This window comes from Sporobolomyces salmoneus, assembly GCF_050403485.1.
Source record: "Sporobolomyces salmoneus JCM6883 DNA, S_salmoneus_JCM6883_v1_ctg22, whole genome shotgun sequence".
NCBI classification, from domain to species: Eukaryota; Fungi; Basidiomycota; class Microbotryomycetes; order Sporidiobolales; family Sporidiobolaceae; genus Sporobolomyces; species Sporobolomyces salmoneus.
In genome coordinates this window covers 227,980-246,924 of record NW_027481141.1, presented here as the reverse complement: position 1 = coordinate 246,924, position 18,945 = coordinate 227,980, and the positions used below count along the sequence as shown (strand labels likewise).

The following is an 18,945-nucleotide window of genomic DNA, read 5'->3' as shown; positions in this document are numbered from 1 at the left end:
AGCTCTCCGATCCAGTAAACACTTACACGCTCTGCACAAGACTCGATCAGCACCAATGTGGCCCTTCTCCTCGTCCGATTCTTCCGCTTCATCTTCCTCCTCCTCTTCTCCTTCAACACCGCCACCGCCCTTCCTCCATCCTACCGAGAACCGTCCCTTAACCACCTCTGAATCGGCCAACCCGAAACTGAACCCGCTAAACCCGGAAGGACACAAACCGTGAGTCTCTTTTCCCTTCCCTCTCTCCCTTTCCCCTCTTGCTTGCTGACTGATCATCCTTTTGCGGTATACTAGGTGTTGTGCTTGTCCAGACACAAAGAAATTACGGGACGATTGTTTTCTCAAGTTTGGATCGAATGCAGACGACGGATCGGACAGCCAGGACAAGTGTAGACAAATCGTTGAGGATCATAAGAAGTGTATGAGGAGTCTTGGCTTTAACGTATAGACGGAAGGAAGGAAGGAGGAATGGCTTAGGGAGGAGGGGATTGTTAGGGAGAAGGAACAGGAGGGAGGAGAGCAATCATCACCATTCAACTCCCATTAGGTGTTCCACCCAGCTCGATTCGTATGGAAGACATTACTCAATCGATGAGGCAGACCGTCGGATAGCAAGACGATTTCTCGAAAGGAGAATCGGGGCGGCATCGAAGATGAGAACTGGACGAGAAAACGTTTTCACGCCCTGTCTTTCGCTGAGTTACAGGCGCGGATCCATCTAGGGCTGGCTGTCTACGTCGAGAATCTTAGCGCTGCTCGGTCGGCTTGTGGTACGTCTTGCATGGCCAAAGATCGTTGCTGAGCGAGAGTGTCGAATCTTCAAGTTCGCGAGCTTGAAAATATTTTGCGGAAGAGTTCTCGCTTGTCCTGCAGCGGGCCGGACCGTTAGCCTGCAGCACCTAGATTCGATTGCTCGAGATCGACTTTGCGCACGAGAAGCTGCTCAGAAATTGTTGGTTTAGAATCTCCGCCTCTTCCCCTCCTCTTCTCGTTCGACTTCGATTCTACCACATCGAGATGCCTAGTATCTCACCTGATCTCCTCGCACGTCTCAGTCCTCCACGCCCTTCTCAGCTAGTTCACCGCGAAGGTAAGTGTTTCATCATCGACAAGATTCCTCCCTCTTCCTCCCCCTCCCACATACTCTGCTGACGCCACTGAACCCGCGGAACGTTCTATAGAGTGCACTCAATGCTTCGATACGGTCTTCCTTCTCGGTGAACGAGGTCTCGATGTCTGCCTCGAATGCTTCAACGGAGCGTGCCCTCAAGGCAGTACGAACGAACACAGTACGCTACATGCGGAGAAGACTGGTCATTCACTCGCCCTCAACATTATCAAAAGGAGAAAACCTCTCGCGGAACGAAAGAAGCGGGTCAGTTTACACCCTTTCCCCTCTCTGTTCCTCCCGAGATCCCAGTGCAATAGTGCTGACTCGACGAGATGGGGACTAGGATTCACAAGAACCACCGATCAAGAAGTTAGCGATCCGACAAGAACCTACCGAAGAAGAGAAGTTCGAAACGATTACTCGGATTAAGCAATTCTCTCCCACAACTCGAGAATGGTCAGAGATTCCTCCTGCCGAAGTACCTGATATCGTGAGTCTTGCTCTTTCTCCATCTCTTGTGGAACTGTTTCAAAACTCACAACAAGTTTCGATCTGGAACAGGTGAAAAGTGTGGTTGAGGGAGTTTTGAGTTCAATGAGTTCGGCGCAAAAGAGTGAAGTACAGGCTTGGGAGGAAGAGATCGTACCTTGTACTCATACGAAAGATCTCGTGCAACCTGAACCAAAGAAACTCGAACCTTCTGGTTAGATCCACTTTCTCTCTCTGACAGTTGAACGAGCTACTCACTCTTCTCGGCTGATCGGCTCCTGCACTGCATAGGTCTCGCTCATTGCTCGAAATGTGAACTATCCTCGAACTTGTGGTTATGTCTCGTCTGCGGAGCGCTCGGATGTGGACGACAACAATTCGGAGGAGGAGGTGGAAACGGACACGGCCTAGAACACACGACAGAGACTGGGCATGCAGTCGCCGTCAAGTTGGGGACAATTCAACCTGATGGGAGTGCTGGTGAGTTGAAACCGAGAAATTTTCCGTCGTCTATGCAAAGGAACTGACCCCCTTCCGGGTGGATGAACGGCGACATCAGATGTCTACTGTTATGCTTGTGACGATGCGAGAACCGATCCTCATTTGGCGGATCATCTGAAGACGTTCGGGATTCAAGTTTCGGATCAAAAGAAAACTGAAAAGAGTATGACTGAACTGGTCAGTACCTATCTCTCTACTGCTAAGGGACTCCGAACTGACGTTTCTCTCTCTCCTGCTTGATCGATGAACATTGGCGAGTTTAGCAAGTCGAACAAAACATGAATTTCGATTTCGCCATGACGGGTTCAGACGGAAAAGAGTTGGAACCTGTCTTCGGACCTGGCTTGACTGGACTCAAGAACCTCGGGAACTCGTAAGACTACTTCTCGAGATCCCCAATCATCCCTCTTTCGCTGAGTTGCGCTGAGATGGTTCGCCATGCTCAGATGTTACATGGCTTCGTCACTTCAATCCCTCTTTTCCTTACCCAACTTCCAAGATCGTTACTTGACTTCCTTCTTCACTCACACTCCCAGCTGCTCGAATCCGAACCCGGCAAGTTGTTTCGAATGTCAAATGTCGAAAATCGCAGACGGACTCTTATCCGGTCGATACTCTACTCCCTCGACATCGAACACCGACGAAGGACAGCAAGAAGAAGAGTCGTCACGAGGAGTACGATTCCAAGAAGGATTGAAACCGTCAATGTTCAAGAACCTCGTAGGGAAAGATCACGCGGAATTTTCGACGATGCGTCAACAAGACGCGGGAGAATTCCTGATTCACCTGTTGGAGTTCATCAAGCGAAGTTCGAAGAAGGAAGGAACTGAAGCACGCGACGTTACGGATGGATTGTTCGGGTTCGAATTGGAAGAAAGGTTGGAATGTCAAAAGTGCAAAGGGGTGCGGTACAAGAAACAAGGTCAAGAAGGGTTGAGTTTACCGGTCCCCGTGAGGAGAAAGGTACAGTCGGAAGGAGATATGCAAGTCGATGGGGCTGCAGCCGAGAAGAAGGAGGAGTTTGAACCGGTTCAGTTGGGAGAATGTTTGGATAATCTCGTCGAACCTCAAGAGATCGAGTACTCGTGTTCAGCTTGTCAAACAAAGACAACCGCTCTCAAGTAAGCTCTCCGCTGTCCACGCGCACGTATGGGACGAGGCTGACGAGCGCAATAACAGATCAACTCGGTTCTCGACTTTCCCTCAAGTTTTGGTACTCAACGCTGCTCGGTTTCAAATCGAAAACTGGGTTCCGCGTAAAGTCGACGTACCTCTCATCTTTGATTCGAAAGAGGTCGACTTCTCGAAATACCTCGGCAAAGGCTTGCAAAATGGAGAGAAGGAGCTTCCGGAAGACGATGCCGAAGGTGAGTGCGGTTTCATCTCGTATAGAACAGGAGCGCGATGCTCACGCGAAATCCGTGAACACGGTAGCTGCGCCTCGAGAACACGAGTTCGATCCATCATCAATCGATCAATTGACTGGAATGGGCTTCCCCCAGATTCGCGCGAAACGAGCTCTGTTGAAAACTGGAAACGCCGGAGCTGAAGTCGCAATGAACTGGCTATTCGAACACATGGATGACCAAGGTAAGACCTTCCTCTGCTCGCCTCTCCGAGCTTGTTCACTCACGAGCAATGCGTCGTTTAGATTTGGACGATCCTCTACCTCCTCCTTCGACCGCCGCCTCAGGCTCCGCAGCGAATGAACCTAGTCCGGAACAAATCTCGATGATTTGCGACATGGGCTTCACTCCTGCTCAAGGTCGCAAAGCTTTACTCGAAACCGTGAGTTCGTCCTCGGATCAGCGCAATGTCATTACTGAACTGGATAAGTGGTACTCACAGGGAGGTGATCCCAACCGAGCTGTCGAATGGTTGTTCTCTCATCCCGAGGACGACGGCACGATCACTGTCGACGCCTCATCCTCATCCTTGTCAAAGAAAGAACCCCTCGGATCCTCTTCCCTTCCCGCAAAGTACCGTTTGAAGACCTTCATCTCGCACAAAGGACCCTCAGTTCACTCGGGTCACTACGTCTCGCACGTTTGGACGGGACAAGCCGACGAAAGTGGGAAAGGAGAGGGAAGTTGGGTCTTGTTCAACGATGAGAAAGTCGTGAGAGCTGGAGATGGACAGACGAGAGGAGATGGAGCGGCGGGAGAATGGATGGAGAAGGCGTATGTTTACTTGTTTGAGAGGACTCAGTAGACCTGAACTCCTTGAGTCGCTATGTTTCGAAAATGGCAGAGGCTCCGTTCCCCTATTCGCGGTTCGATCTCTCTCGTCCGGGATCGACCATGATGAGAACAGCGAATGACAGTATACAACTCACCCAAACGCTGCCCATTCTAAACTGAGATACTCTGCTTTCCCTTTCCCGTCTTCTCCTCCTTCCTCGTTCCAACTCGACAGCAGATGCGCCTTCTTGACCGCTGTCGCTAATCGACCATACGCTACGAGATCTAGAGGCATGATCGTCGTCACCGGGCTCGATAGCATCGTCAGAGTGAAATGTGAGTGATATCGCAACGGATCACCTGTCTCGATTCATCTCTCTTTAGTCGTTTCGGGCTGAACAATGAGATCAGGGGGAGCTTACCTGGATATACTAGGAAGTCTCCTCCAAACCGCAGGCCTCCTCCCATGTAGTATCCTTTCCTCCATAGGTCTTCAAAGACTAAACATCGACTTGTTTGTAATCGATTCGATGGGTAATTCCATACGTTGGCTTGAGCAGCCGACTCGAGAGTCGTATGTACTGAAGGTGCTCGATTTGAGGATGAGGTCGTGGAAGGATTGTACCAGGGGTAAGAAGATGAAGTCGTGTCGATGAGAATCGTATAAGCGATTGACGACAGATCAGGAGGTTGTTGCGAAGTCGAAGCGATCGGTGACCCAGTAGTTTCTTCTCCGGGTTTCAATGCTGGTACGAATACTTGAAACCCTTCTTCATTCTCTGCGAGTTCGAGCTGTTTCCGTTGTTTCTCGAGTTTCAATTTCCGTTTCAATTCGATCTTGTCCCGATGTTTCTCTTGCATCTCGATTCGCTTCTTCTCTTCGTATTCGTAGGTTGATCGTTGTTGGTGTTCGATAGCTTTTGAGCGGGATTCAGAGTAGGAATTCGATTGAGCGAGAGTTGGAGAATCGTATGCAGAGCGTTCGTCGACGATTACGGCTATCCCTGAAAGAGAGCGAGAGGCTTAGCGTAATCCGCGACAGGTCCATTCTGGGTAGTGTTACTTACGGTTCTTTACCAGTAGAACAACCTCCTCAGGAGCGAGGACGAGAGGTAATCCCAAAAATACATTCTGCTGAGACACCTGCGGCAGAGTACCCTGCAGCGATCCACATATATGATGTTGTACTCTCAATCTCTGGATATCTACCCTCGTCCAACCCGTCATTGCGTCAGATCAGCTGACAGGAGACGAGAGAGATCAAAGGAAAAGGGAAAGGCGTACCATTGAGATCCCACAAGTAGGCTTTCTGATTCGATACTCGTAGCTTGATAGGTTCTTCCTCTTCTAGTCTTGGCGTATCCATCGTTGAGTGAGAATGTCGATGAGGAGAAGAGTTCATCAATTTCGCTGAAACTCTCCATCTTCCTCTCCCCCACACACTCAGATCCGCCTTTCGTACGTACTCAAGGAATGGCAGCAGCAAAGAAACGTAAACCCCGAACAGCGAAGAAGGTCGTACCTCCCCCGAAGCGCGTTGTTCCTTCAACTCGATCAAACAACAAACGAACCTCTCCTCCTTCAGACGATCACGAGCCAGGACAAGACGCGCAGGTAGATTCTGATTCGGATAACGACTCAGATGAAGACGTCGCAGCCGAGTTGGGCGTGCTCAGCAAACGGCAACGATCTCATTCAACCTCGTCCAACAAGAACACTCGTAGTCGCGACCGAGTCGAATCAGAGGATCAGAGGGAGAAGGAGAATCAAGAGGGAGATCGAGAGGTACAAGAACGGGAAGAAGACGTCGAATTTGGACAAGAAGACGGTTGGGCGAAACCTCCTCCTCCCAGAAAAACGGATTCGGGAAAGGGAGCGAAGAAAGGGAGAGGGAAAGGGAACGGGAAAGGGAAGGCGAAAGATCGAAGCCTAGAACCTCAGGTTGATGAGGAGAATTCGAAGAATTCCTCGAGCTCGGAACCTGGAGGAACGCGAAACGACAACAATAACAACGATGACGATGAAGAGGAGGAGGAGGCCACAACTGGAGAGCGTACAGGGAATCTCCAGCCAAGTCAAGACGAACGAGCTGAATCAGAGGTGGAAAACGAACAACGGGAAACTCAAGCGGGAACGGGAACGAATTTGTTCAATCGAGCTTCTCAGGAGGAAGAGGAAGGAGGAGAAGATGCCGACATCGAAGAGCAAGCGAGTCCAGCGGCGGGCGAGGAGGATGACGAAGAGGAACCGACAGATCCCTTCGCCCTCCCTCACGGCGGACCTGGGGCGGAATTAAGGAGTCGGAAGAAAGTACTGAAGAAGAAAGCACTGGCGGCGAAGGGGAAAGCAGTAGGATCGAAGGGGAAGAAGACAACACGAAAGGGAAAGGGAAAGGGAAAGGAAAAAGAAGTCGTCGAGGAGACTGAGCCGAGCGACGAGCAAGAAACACGACAATCTCAGCAGCGACAACCTGCTGACCCAGAGGAGGAGGAGGAGGAGGAGGAGTCCCCACAAAACTCGAACCCGGAAGGAGCGCCAGCCCCAGTCGAAGAACGGGCGAAAAGGACAAAGCCTCTGAAACGACCCAGATCGAATCGTCGTACGAGCGGAGATTCGTTTCAACCCTCGGACAATCAGGAGGATTCCCAATCTCAGTCGAGCACGTCCCAGAAGAAGCAGAAGGAACAAGTCGAAAAAGGTCGAAAGAAGCAGAAGCAGATGTTCAACTTTCCCGAGCCCAATGAAGATCCGAATCGTCCAAGTAACCCCGAACGATCTTATTCCTTCACGCACTGGAACGCGAGACAGGAGAAGTTCGTACCCGATCGAATCTGGCTCCATTCTGACGCTCAATCTTGGAGAACCGACGATACCGATAACGACGATGTTGACAACTTCATCTCGAGAGAACGAGTCGAACGGATCATCGAAGAGAACGGCGGGAAAGTCTACGGACCGGAAATGGAAGAAATGACTTGGGAAACGGCAGGGGGGAAGATGCGAAAATGCGATATCGTCGTCACGCCAGATTGGTACAGTCCATCGTTCAAAGAGATCTATGAACAAGCCGAGACTCTCGGTAAGTCTCGATTCTTCTGCTCTGTCTTTCTATCGAGTTGAATGACCGACGTAGCCGATTCGTGAAAACAGAGATCGAAATGGTGACTCGCAAATGGATCTTCCGTTCGACTCTGTACCAAGAAGATGGACTCGACCCAAGTTATCGATGTCTACCGTATGATTCAGCCTTTGCCCCGCCTTCTCTCAAGACAAAACCAAAGAAACTTGCGACACGACCAGGTGCTCTCGCATCGAACAACGTCACGGAATCGGGTCTCGTATACAACATCAAAGAGGAGGAGGAACGATACTGGTTCAAGTTGGCGAGGAGAGTCGAGACGGGAAGGAACAGAATGAGCAAGAGTGAAATGTTTGAAAAGATGGAACGGAAATTCAAGGACAAGGCGAGTCCTCCCTCCCTCTTTTCGATGAGTCGGCTTCTAGGACATATCCTAACTCGAGAAGAGCTCATCGAATGCAGTATCGGCGAAATCGACTCGAATATTCTCGCCTCTACTCGAAATTCCTCGACAGAATGTTACAGCGTAAAAAGCTCAAAGAACGAGCTCCTCGCAACAAGGAGGAAAGGAAAAGGTTGAAGGAGATGAAACTTTTCACGAGCGATGAAGAAGGAGATGCGGAGATGGAGGGAGAAGGAGGAGAAGGGGACGGTGAGATGGATCCGGCTTTCGTCGCGAGTGATCACGGGGACGACCAGCCACCGAGGGAACCGAGTTCGAATCGACGCAAGAGTGATCTGTTCGACAAGAGGAAGAAGTCGAAGGCTCAGATGGAAAGAGAGGCTCGAGAAGCAGAAGAGGAGGCAGCCCGGGAGAGAGGAATGGACGAAGACGACGTCGATCAGGGATCATCTTTTCAGCGCGATCAGGTGAGTTTCTGACCCATCAATTCTCTCACTTCCACTCCGAGCTGAACCTCGCCACAACGAATTCATGATCGAGCAGGAATCCGAGGCTCAAGATTCGCTCGAGCAAGACATTCCTTCGGACGTCTGTCAACTCCTCGCTGCCGAGTACTCCCGACCTCTCGAGCAAGTCGAAGGCGTTTTCTTCTACTCGAACCTTTCTCGGCGTCGAGCGAGAACAGTTCTCGAATTGCTTGCGAACGCGGAAGCTGAGACGGATCCAAGGCGGTTCAAAGCACTCTTGAAGGATGCGAGGGAGAATCTTTTCACGGAGGAGTTGGACGATGAACTTCTCGGCCAAGTCGACGACGAGCGCGAACTTCTTCAAATTCTCGGAAGGCGTGACGGGTGGACAGATCGTCAATTACTCGACAGGCTCGCGGTGCTGCAGTTGGAGGGAGCTCCCTGGGTCGATGAGGACGTGAGGAGGAGGTTCTGGTTCCCAAACGAGGAAAATTTGTAGGGCTGTTCTCTGTTGTTTTGTCCTGTTGATGCACTCAATATTGCCTGTTGTCTGTCTTCCCTGCCCGGGCGCATGTTAACGAGCCGAAGAAGCGAGAGACAGACTATTTTTCGAATGAACAATCGAGGTTTGAGCCGAACTGTCGCGGCCTTTCAAAGACTCCTCTCTCTTTCGTGAGAACGCACGCTATTGAAATAACTTTGCACAGAGGCATACTGAACAAGCAAGAAAGACACGCTTCAAGCAGAATAGGAGAACAACGACTTCTGCTTCTGGAAATAGACCTTGCTCGAGAGCTCGTCGTCGGAAAGCGAAGGGGAAGCTGAAAGGCTCGAATCGTCGTCAATAATGGTATGTACAGAGCTCACAGAGAGTTGAGGTTGAGAGGAAGAGGAGGGTCGAACAGGCGCCGGGAGAAGGGGATGACTGGGGTGAGAGATGAGGAGAAGCTTCGGAGGCTTTTCTTGACCCTTATACTCGCCCTGTCAAATGCATACTCTGTCAGATACTTCGAGCTGGGAGACTAGTGATGAAGCATGATGAAACGTACAGTCAAGATTTCCATCGCTCGGTTTTTCGCATGGTCTCGCGTGTAGTGCTGTACATTTCGCTTCTCCATCGCTTCAAAGTTGTCAAAAGCTTGCTGTCCAGGTGAGTAGTGACCAGTGCGGATGAACTAGGAACATCGCAAAGTTTGTGAGCTCGAGACTCTGTGCGAAAGCGCGAAAACAGAACAAACTCGGGTGAACAAAGCGTTCGCTCCTGTATAAATCTCCGACACAGCGTCACCATTCTAGCAAGCAGATGTGTCAGTTCCGAAGGGGAGCGTGACAAGCGAGTATCGGCTCACATTCGCCCATAATTCGCCCAAAGCTCCCTCGACCTTTTCCTGAGCTTCGACATTGAACCCGAGCTTCAACATCTTCCTTCGCATGGCTTCGACGGCAATGCTCCACTGACCGAGAGTCGTTCGATCGCAGCAGTCTCGACAGTTGACCCTGAAGATACCGTTCTGTTTCTTCTCGAATCGCAGCTTCCCTGTTCCCTCCTCGACGCTGGCGGTCATGATCCCTACGGAATCGATGAGCGAAGATACAGCTTCGACGATGCCGTGAGGGATGTCAGGGAATCTGGTGTGATTAATCGAGTGCTGTTGTTGGGTGAAGGTCCTTCCAGAGAGGTCGGGCTCGTTCTGGGCGAGGTTCGAGAGTTGTTCGTAGGCATCCGAGAGGGGTTGTTCTGGATGGGGTCGATGAGTGTCGTGACTGTGGAGCAGCGAGAATGCATGCACTCTGCCAAATCGCGCGACGAGAGTTCGGAAATGAAGGAGAAACGGGGAGAGGGACCGTGTGACGGGTTGGGCGACTTTGACGTCGACGGAAGTTGCCGAAGGGCTCTCCGACCAGTACACTGTAACATGAAAGGATACCGTCAGAGCACTATTCGGTCAGTTCGGCAGGAGCAGACCTACGAGGAACTGATCCGCGAACTTGGACGAACGAGATCGTTTTCGTTGCGGTCTCGAGAATAGTCTCCGTCTCAACGAATTGGCCAACCTGATCGAGACGAAAAGAGTCAGTCGATCGAGATGCCTGTCACAAACAGCGCTTAGACTTACATTTCCATTGGAATCTACGCCTCTTTTTTCGAAGCGAGTCCCGTCTCGTTCTCGTCCGTGACGACTCACGACGGTAAGAGTCATTCTCTCTCCATTCCCTAGCTCTATGCGTTGCTGTTCGTAGTAGCCCTCGATGATCGGAAGCGCGAAGCTTCTCGAGTCGAACCAAGCTTTCTCCTTCGGGTCGAGCTTTTCTCGTAGATCGAACAGCGGTTGAAGGAGGTGAGTGTTCCAGACGTAACGAGGAAGACCAAAGTGATGAGGACAAGGCGGAGTCGGAGTCGAAGTGTCGTTCCTCGATTTGGGTTGACAGGCTTCTTCGCGTTGGAGGTCGTCGGAGATTCTGTCTTCGACTCGTTTCGTGAGGTCAAACATCTTGGAGATGTAGTAGTTTCCCGCTTCGAGGACGTGGTCGAGAGGGGACACATCGAGCGAGATCGAACGACATTCGTCGAGGTCAAAGAACGAAACTTTCTTGATGCGACGGCACTCTTCCTCCAGACCGACCGATTCGAGAGGTAGGTCGAGAACGATGAGCAGATTCTCTGAGGGTAGCAGATCCTTGTGAGCATCGAGAACGACTCGAGACTTGAGTAACTTACTGTCTTCATGTCGAAGGATGCCTAGACATCCAGCAACTTGGACCACTCCTTGCTCTCCAAATGGGTAGTCCTGACCCGGAGGGTATACTGCGACTCCTACCGACGGTTCGTTGAATCTCGAGTGAGTCGGAAGGAAGACCAGATGGAATCCGGTTTCTTCCAGAACGAGGCAATGAGGTTTGGACGAGGTTGAGTAGAGCCGCATGGGGTGTTGAGAGACGAGAGGATCAGGAGCAAGTGTCGCAAAGGTGACAGCAGCAGAGCAAGCGTCGAATGAGTAGAGGAGCAAAGATCACTAGAGGCTCGAGCGTCGAGCGAGACATCCTCGGAGCGCGACCGGAGTTCCAGAGCAGAGATCAAGCTCTCAACGAAGCAACGAACGATAGATGCTGAAGAAAGGTATTTTCGTTTCGTTGGGAAAAGAGAAGGGGGGGAACTAAAAGAGATAAAAAAAAGAAGGGGAAAAGGGAGAAACCGAAATTGCTATTTTTTTCGCTCACTCGCGATTCTAAACACTACACAAACTGAACTACACCCCTCTCATCCTCCTTAGTTTTGGGAAACTTCACTGGCGATCTTCTCGGCCTTGGCCTTGACGTCGTCAATGTTTCCGACCATGTAGAAAGCGTTCTCGGGAAGGTTGTCGTGCTCTCCGGCAAGGATGGCCTTGAACGAAGCGACGGTGTCCTTGAGCGAGACGAGACGACCCTCGATACCAGTGAAGATCTCGGCGACGGCGAAGGGCTGTCAAAGCAGACGATGATGAGCTTGAATCCAAAAGCGAAAGAAAAAGGAGAGTAGACTCACTTGAGACATGAAACGTTGAACCTTACGGGCTCGCTCGACGGTGAGCTTATCAGCCTCGGAAAGCTCATCCATACCAAGAATGGCAATGATATCTTGGAGACCCTTGTAGTCTTGGAGAAGTTTTTGGGTAGCGGTGGCGATGTCGTAGTGCTCTTGTCCGACGATACGGGGGTCGAGCATTCGCGACTTGGAGTCGAGGGGGTCGACAGCGGGGTAGATACCGAGCTCGGCAATACCACGGGAAAGGGTAGTCGTGGCGTCCAAGTGGGCGAAGGTGGTGGCAGGAGCGGGATCGGTCAAATCATCGGCAGGGACGTAGACGGCTTGGACACAGGTGATCGAACCCTTCTTGGTGGTGGTGATACGTTCTTGCATACCTCCCATGTCGGTCGAGAGAGTAGGTTGGTATCCGACAGCGGAAGGAATACGACCGAGAAGGGCAGATACCTCCGAACCGGCTAAACGAAAAACGATCGAGTCAGTGATAGCGCTCGTCGGAGTGGAGCGAGCATCGACGTACCTTGGGTGAATCGGAAAATGTTGTCAATGAAGAGAAGTACGTCTTGTCCCTCGTCGTCACGGAAGTATTCGGCAATGGTAAGACCAGTAAGGGCGACACGAGCACGGGCACCAGGGGGCTCGTTCATTTGTCCGAAGACGAGAGCAGTCTTGGACTTGTCGTTGTCGAGTTGAATGACACCGGTTTCGATCATCTCGTGGTAAAGATCTGGAAGAAAAACGAATTCGTCAGTTTTTCGAAACAAAATCGAGACGAGGAAAAGTATCGACTCACCGTTACCCTCACGAGTACGTTCTCCGACACCAGTGAAGACAGAGTATCCTCCGTGAGCCTTGGCAACGTTGTTGATAAGCTCTTGAATCAAGACAGTCTTTCCGACACCAGCTCCTCCGAAGAGTCCAATCTTTCCTCCACGAGCGTAAGGGGCGAGAAGGTCGACAACCTTGATACCGGTCTCGAGAACTTCGGGAGCGGTCGATTGGTCGACGAATGCAGGGGGATCGGCGTGGATAGGTCGGGTAGTGACGGCCTTGATGGGACCACGTTCATCGATGGGTTCTCCGATAACGTTGATGATACGTCCGAGACATCCAGGTCCGACGGGGATTTGAATGGGAGCACCAGTGTCGACAACCTCTTGTCCACGAACGAGACCCTCAGTTCCTGAGAGAGAAAGAAACGCGAAACGAAACGAGGTTCAGCCACGCGCCTCGCCGTTCGAGATCGAGCGAATCGGAATAAACTCACCGTCCATGGCAATGCAACGAACAGTGTTCTCTCCCAAGTGCATCGAAACCTCAAGGACGAGACGGTGCTCGAATCCTTGAACTTCGAGAGCGTTCAAGATAGGGGGAAGATCATCGGAATCGAATTGAACCTATTCAATCGATCGGTTTCAGTACTGTGATTACATCCCGAGAGAGCCAGAGAGGCCGAGAGAGGGAGAGGAGACTGACATCGACGACGGCACCAATAACCGTCTTTACTTTTCCGACTTGGTTCTTGGCAGCGGTAGCGTACGAACGGGCTAGTAACAATCACCGCGAGACCAAACCGTCAGTCTACAGCACAATGGTCGATGCCGAGGAACCTCGGGGTTTCGAGGAAAGTCGAATTTGGGCTGCTCCCAACCTCGCTCCGAAATCTCGATCCCTCGACCCCCCGAGAGCGTGTAACCGAGTGTAATATCTCAAGTGATGGGTAAAGTTAGACTGGAGACTCACGGGAAGCAGCCTTGACGGGGGTAGCTCGAGGAACAGAGGGAGCGGTGAAAGACGGGGTGGCAGCCTTGGTGGCCAAGTTGCGAGCAGCGTTGAAGACTGCGGCGTTCTTGCGGGCCGAACGAAGGGCTGCCCTGTTGAGGACCTTGACTTGCGCACCACGAAGCATTCTCGATGAAGTTGGAGAAGGGGAGGGGGGAAAGAGAAGAATCGACAGGGCTCGCCAAAATTCTGAATTCTTTCCATCTCGCCATTGCGATCACTCTTACCCTGCCTGAACCCATACAGCTGTAATCTGTACATGATCAGGACTCGAGATTCCCCCTCCCTCCTCTTCGTAGAACATCGAAATTCTTCTCCCTCTTCCGTCACATCCCGAGCCAGTGAGATCGACTTTCGCAAGGGTTACGCGCGCGCCATCGTTCTTGTTCTTGTGAGCTATAGATCGCACTGCTATTGTAGCGAATGTCCTCTTCGACAGTGCCGGCCTGGGACGCAAACACTGCCTGTCCTCGGTCGAAATAAAGCAGATTGTGAAAACAAGATTGGTCGTCTCGCACCCATCTAGCGAGCTCGAGCTTGAAGACCCGCAGTAATGTCGAGGGTCGTCGCTGCATAGCGACAGACGAACCTCGTCGGTGGCTACTCGAAATACAGGGAAGCGAGCGAATCGAAAATCATTCGAGCGCTGATGCATTCGTCTCTCTTCGACCGTCCTCTAGCGATTGAGCACTCACGACGAGCAATGTTACACACCTCACGAACCCCTAAGACCGAAATGCAATGCGAGTACTGAACCGATCCCGATGAGCGACTGAACTAAACGACACTTCCTTGTGGGATAAAACCAAACTGAACTCCCTCCGAGGACGCTTATGAATCGAAGAACCATCCTCTCCTCCAATTTGACTTTGACTCCAACGCGAGCCTGAGTTGGTGTATCAGGTTTGTTGCGTAGATAGCTCCGCCCGGTATCAGCAAAGGATGAACTTTTTCTTGAAAGAGTTGGTAACCTTCGAGAGGGATACCAAAGTCTAGTGGATGCGATCAGTAGTCAGTACCAGTAACGCTGACAGACGCAGGGCATAACAAGAGAGTAGTCACTCGCCGAAAATGGGCAAACCTTCGGATCGAGCGATTGCCTCTTGAAGATGCCGGATTTGATTCACTCGTCTATCAGTCGACCTAGGTTGTTAGCAAAGGCCACGATACCGCGAGGGACCTTCAGATTCAGAAGGGGAGGATGAGGGAAGTAGAGACGTACACTGAGATTGTAAAGAGGGGACGTTCGTCAGTCAGATCATCGTGTATCCCGAAATACACGGAAACGAGACTCACGATTTGTGATGTACTGTGTCCCAGGCTCTACATCGTCCGTCCTATGTAGCTTGCGAAAGATCAATTTCGCGCGCGGAAACTTCTGTCGAACGTGGTAAATCGTATGTAGTATCCGCTCTTGCCACCAAGCGAGTCGTTCTGCGCTCAGAGGAGTCGTCAAAGGTGATCGATGCTTGTCGTCTTGCATACCGAATAAAGCCTTTCGATAGAGGGAAACGAGACGAGTCAGCTTTGCGATTCGTCGAGCGTTTCTCTCAAGAGTTCCGCGAGCTATGAAACGCCGGCGAGGAACGTGCAGCATGAGAAGACGAGACTACCACTTACGAGATCCCACATCCCCGAATGTAGCTGCACAAGATCGATTTTATCCGGACCTCCCAACTGTTCAACCGCTTTCATGACCAATTGATCGATCCTCTTCTCGATCTTCCCTGGCGCATGCCAATCAGTATGATCCGGCGTATTGAACTCGTCCAACTCGTCCATCCCGTAATGAAACCCGTTGATAACCCTCATCGCGATCGGTCCTCCTGTTGCTTCCCGTTGAGGGTTCTTCGGATCGAAGAACGGGATCTCGCACATGTGCATCAAGCCCCTCTGATCCCATCCGTCGAACTTGGGCCCGTGTCCACGAGTCAAATCGGGAGGATAGGGTCCAGGAGGATGTGCCGAAATATCGTGATAGTGCGAAATCGTCACGTTGCGCTTGAACAACTGACAGAAGTGAACCAATCCGTTTCGATCGACTGAATCGCCGAGTACGAGGACTGTAGGAGGATGTTCAAGCCGTTTCTTGCGAAGGAATGCGATGGGATCGGTTTTTGGATTCGAGCTTGATCGTGGAGGGTGAACGAGAGGATGAAGGGCAGATGGAAGAGGCTCAGAGGATAACGAGAAATATTCTTCGGGGAAAGTGCTGGAGGGATAAGTAGGGTATTTGCGATCGGGACCGTGAGTGAGTTGCCAGAGAGCAGGGAGGTAAGGTGGAAGAGGAGGGCATTTCTTCGGATTCAGAGGTAGCCATAGAGTGTGGAGAGGGGAAGTGAGGTTCATGATGAGTCGTCCGGGCACTTGAAAAGCGTTACACGGGACGAGAGGAGTCGAAGTGAGGAAGAGTCTGCGAAAAAGAAAACGAAACCTGGAATCAGTCAATTGCGTTTCTTCCTCCTGCTAGAGAGAAGAGCACGACGTACATTCTGTTGATTACTAGCCATCCCAGAACCACGCCTGCAATGATTCCGCCTATCCGTAGTTTCGAGAGTTCCCCTCTTCGGAGCAATTTGTTGCCCAATCCTGTTTTCCCCTTTCCCTCTCCCGCCAAGCTCTTACTCCGGTATAAGAATCCACTCCTCGTGACTCTCTCTATTGGTGGCCTTGGACTGCTCTTGGCTGTCGAGGGAAAGCCAAGTAATGGCGAGTTGGTTGATGAGGTGAATCCCGCTCCGGGACCTTGTTCATTCTCCAGCATGCCGAGAGGGGTTCGGGATCGTGCAGTCGTATTCGAAAAGGCGGCAGTCGAACGAAGTCCAGGACTTTCGGTGGAGACGCCCGTCGAGAGGGAAGTCACTGAAACCCTCCTCCTGGCGTTGCCGCCTGGGTTGGGCGAGAGCGATGAAGACTGAATGACAGTATATAGGTGAGCTCAGCTGCAACGGCGCTGGCCAAACCGGATGAGGGTGAAGTGATGAGTTTTCGGATAGGAAGTGGAGAGAGAGGAGAGAAGCTTTTCGCATACATTGAGTGGTCTTTCGTTCGCGTGTTGGCTTTGTGTCGTCGTCGTCGCTGTTCTTCGTCGTCGTCGTCGATACAAAGCGAAGGCTAGCGAATGCAGAACAGGCACGCTTACTTGAGGAAGATTACTGATTCAGAGCCGTTTCGTTCAACGAGAAATGAAAACGGCAACCTCGTTTCTTCAAGACAAATCAAATGCTGATCAACTTTAGATTACAAGAACCAAGCTCAAGCCAATTGAGGTTGAGTAGCGACTAGCAACGCAGCTGAACCTAATCTCACTCGAACATCTTGATGATCAACGTCGTGAGCTGTTTTTCCCAGCGAAAGTCAGCATACTTTCTCGATGTCGCAAAGATAGGGGGATCATTGTGCTTACTGTCTTCTACTTCACCCCATCTATCGATTTGAGACTGTACTTCGACGTGAGCAGCTTGAGCCGCTTCATCGACGGTGAAGTATCCCTCGACCAGTCCAAGAGCGATCAAGTACGATTTCGATGCCAACACAGCTCGTTCGAAAGCTGTAGACGCGAAGCGGGATGAGCAACTTATCACTCAGTTAGAGAGGGAGAGACAGGGCTTACCAGCGAGTTTGAACATATCGTAATCCGCAACTACACTTCCCAATTTCAAGATGGTCGCGTCGGGTTGCTTCGTGTTCAAGATTCCCTCGTAAACTCTGACTTCAACGTCGAAAGTCTTCCTAACCCAGTCCAGCAGGGGTCCCCAGTGCTCCTCTTGCAGTTTCACAAGTCGATCCGGGAAATCTTCGTGGAAACTAGAGAAGCACGGTCGCGAGTCAGTCTCTGCCCAAACGTGTGAAGGCCGTCGGAGGCAAGTAAGACGTACCAAACGGTATCAGTATCGAGGTATTTGAGGAGAGTCGCAACTACATCTTGTCTCGTCTGTTTCTCGTTCAATCCATCCAAAGCACGACTGACGATTGAAGTCTGTGTCGACCGAGGGCGTTAGCTTCACAGTTAAATATCCTCATAGAGGGGTAAGACTGACCATAGGTAGAGTGTGCGGCTTAAGTACCGCGACCTGGTTCTCCCACTCTTCTGCGATTAGTACAGTAACCGGTAAACGCTCTTTCGGCATCAACAAGGGAAGTCCTCCGGGGGTCTTTAACGTTCGCTTGTCGAGGAGTACGGCGTATTGATCTGGGATCGGAGGAGAGCATGAGTTCCACGAGCTAGGAGGAGAGCAAGAAGTTCGAGTTCACCTTCGGGTCGTTTCTCAAGAGCGACAGTCTTCCAGAACCGTCTCATCATCTTCTCGGCCCCTACGAGAACCCATCATGGTCAGCCTGCGAATCTAATGTGTAGGAAGAGAGGTGAAGGACGCACTTTTAGATTGAGATTCGGTTTGTTGAGGGACTGCAGAGGCAGAAGCCCTCGCGGCCGTGGTAGAGATGCATCGGGTGCAAGATTGTAAGGACAGCTTTGGTAGAGCCGAACGAAGCATGCTCATGATCGAGGCGATGATGGGGAAGAAGTTGAAGAAGTTCGGAATTCTTGATGAGGACTTTCTTCTGTTCCTTTCGCTTCACTCGACTTCTCCCATAGTCAATTGTGAGCACAGCTGTACTCTGTACCAGGCCCCACAAGCTTGAGCTGACCCGAGACCTCTCTTTCCTCGATTCAGCGAACCATGTCGATCTCGACCCGAGAAGCGAAACAATCCTATCACCCCAAAGGGTACGGCGTATCTGAAGGACTCAAGCGAGCCAGAGCACCTTTCCGCACTCGTAATGCGATCGTCGGACTCGGATTATCGGGATTCATGTTTTCGGTATACCTTTACTCAATCCGAGCCGTCGCGCAAGACGACTTTGCCGACTTGCAACCCCCTACAGAGGAACAGAGGAGGAATACGATATCGATCGAGGAAGAGAGGAGGAATCGTGAAGCGCTCAAAGGACAAACTCTGGACATCGCCTCTCCTTCTCGTTCTACTCCCCTCGATGTCCCCGCTCAATCTCCATCATTACACACTGGAATCCTTGGACGACTAAGAGGAACGTTTGGGGGAAAGGGGACCGAGAGTCAGATCGTTTACAATGCGCCGCCGGTCGATAATATTGGACGGATAGGAGGAGTCGAGCCGGTTCAGGTTCAGAGGAGGATTGTTTAGTAACCTCTCATTCTCGCACAATCAGTATCTTCACCGCAGTTTGTTCATCCCCACTCTACAATGTATCTCACCCACTCACTCGAGTCGGACTACAAAATCGGGAGAGAGAGAGAGAAAGCAAAAACACGACGACGTTGCGAGAGTTGCAAGGGCACGAAAGAGACAAAGGATCACGCGAAAAGAACGAGGAAGAAGCACATCTAAAGTAAACGAAAGGCGAACGAGTAAGGTACAACAACAAG

General features: G+C 51.3%; 9 protein-coding genes across 9 annotated transcripts; 4 read left to right on the top strand and 5 right to left on the bottom strand.

Annotated features, from left to right (window-relative positions):
* Positions 1 to 55: 55 nt before the first annotated feature.
* COX17 (copper metallochaperone COX17) lies at positions 56 to 448 on the top strand (the record flags this gene model as incomplete). Its single annotated transcript, XM_076632084.1, has 2 exons — positions 56 to 219; positions 295 to 448. The coding sequence occupies 2 exons, from the start codon at positions 56 to 58 to the stop codon at positions 446 to 448; spliced, it is 318 nt and encodes a 105-aa protein (XP_076488008.1).
* Positions 449 to 1,017: 569 nt separating this feature from the next.
* UBP14 (ubiquitin-specific protease UBP14) lies at positions 1,018 to 4,312 on the top strand (the record flags this gene model as incomplete). Its single annotated transcript, XM_076632083.1, has 12 exons — positions 1,018 to 1,090; positions 1,182 to 1,375; positions 1,455 to 1,601; positions 1,673 to 1,814; positions 1,892 to 2,080; positions 2,160 to 2,278; positions 2,365 to 2,474; positions 2,548 to 3,222; positions 3,281 to 3,468; positions 3,536 to 3,691; positions 3,753 to 3,889; positions 3,950 to 4,312. The coding sequence occupies 12 exons, from the start codon at positions 1,018 to 1,020 to the stop codon at positions 4,310 to 4,312; spliced, it is 2,493 nt and encodes an 830-aa protein (XP_076488007.1).
* A 120-nt stretch (positions 4,313 to 4,432) lies between these two features.
* SEN34 (tRNA splicing endonuclease subunit SEN34) lies at positions 4,433 to 5,647 on the bottom strand (the record flags this gene model as incomplete). Its single annotated transcript, XM_076632082.1, has 4 exons — positions 4,433 to 4,641; positions 4,704 to 5,285; positions 5,349 to 5,486; positions 5,566 to 5,647. 4 exons carry the CDS (start codon positions 5,645 to 5,647, stop codon positions 4,433 to 4,435), a joined length of 1,011 nt encoding a protein of 336 aa, XP_076488006.1.
* A 107-nt stretch (positions 5,648 to 5,754) lies between these two features.
* JCM6883_004963 (uncharacterized protein) lies at positions 5,755 to 8,729 on the top strand (the record flags this gene model as incomplete). Its single annotated transcript, XM_076632081.1, has 4 exons — positions 5,755 to 7,360; positions 7,432 to 7,711; positions 7,786 to 8,230; positions 8,307 to 8,729. 4 exons carry the CDS (start codon positions 5,755 to 5,757, stop codon positions 8,727 to 8,729), a joined length of 2,754 nt encoding a protein of 917 aa, XP_076488005.1.
* A 239-nt stretch (positions 8,730 to 8,968) lies between these two features.
* Positions 8,969 to 11,154, bottom strand: JCM6883_004962 (uncharacterized protein; the record flags this gene model as incomplete). Its single annotated transcript, XM_076632080.1, has 6 exons — positions 8,969 to 9,211; positions 9,280 to 9,405; positions 9,469 to 9,522; positions 9,580 to 10,139; positions 10,201 to 10,285; positions 10,348 to 11,154. 6 exons carry the CDS (start codon positions 11,152 to 11,154, stop codon positions 8,969 to 8,971), a joined length of 1,875 nt encoding a protein of 624 aa, XP_076488004.1.
* Positions 11,155 to 11,498: 344 nt separating this feature from the next.
* Positions 11,499 to 13,665, bottom strand: ATP2 (F1F0 ATP synthase subunit beta; the record flags this gene model as incomplete). The annotated part of the gene is made up of 7 exons (XM_076632079.1): positions 11,499 to 11,693; positions 11,757 to 12,214; positions 12,277 to 12,483; positions 12,550 to 12,939; positions 13,024 to 13,153; positions 13,233 to 13,303; positions 13,500 to 13,665. 7 exons carry the CDS (start codon positions 13,663 to 13,665, stop codon positions 11,499 to 11,501), a joined length of 1,617 nt encoding a protein of 538 aa, XP_076488003.1.
* Positions 13,666 to 14,726: 1,061 nt separating this feature from the next.
* Positions 14,727 to 16,302, bottom strand: JCM6883_004960 (uncharacterized protein; the record flags this gene model as incomplete). The annotated part of the gene is made up of 4 exons (XM_076632078.1): positions 14,727 to 14,761; positions 14,835 to 15,033; positions 15,159 to 15,951; positions 16,028 to 16,302. The coding sequence occupies 4 exons, from the start codon at positions 16,300 to 16,302 to the stop codon at positions 14,727 to 14,729; spliced, it is 1,302 nt and encodes a 433-aa protein (XP_076488002.1).
* Positions 16,303 to 16,793: 491 nt separating this feature from the next.
* Positions 16,794 to 18,040, bottom strand: ATP12 (ATP synthase complex assembly protein ATP12; the record flags this gene model as incomplete). The annotated part of the gene is made up of 7 exons (XM_076632077.1): positions 16,794 to 16,876; positions 16,945 to 17,088; positions 17,152 to 17,345; positions 17,417 to 17,517; positions 17,579 to 17,730; positions 17,793 to 17,852; positions 17,917 to 18,040. 7 exons carry the CDS (start codon positions 18,038 to 18,040, stop codon positions 16,794 to 16,796), a joined length of 858 nt encoding a protein of 285 aa, XP_076488001.1.
* Positions 18,041 to 18,220: 180 nt separating this feature from the next.
* On the top strand, positions 18,221 to 18,703 carry JCM6883_004958 (uncharacterized protein; the record flags this gene model as incomplete). The annotated part of the gene is made up of 1 exon (XM_076632076.1): positions 18,221 to 18,703. The coding sequence occupies one exon, from the start codon at positions 18,221 to 18,223 to the stop codon at positions 18,701 to 18,703; it is 483 nt and encodes a 160-aa protein (XP_076488000.1).
* Positions 18,704 to 18,945: the final 242 nt, after the last annotated feature.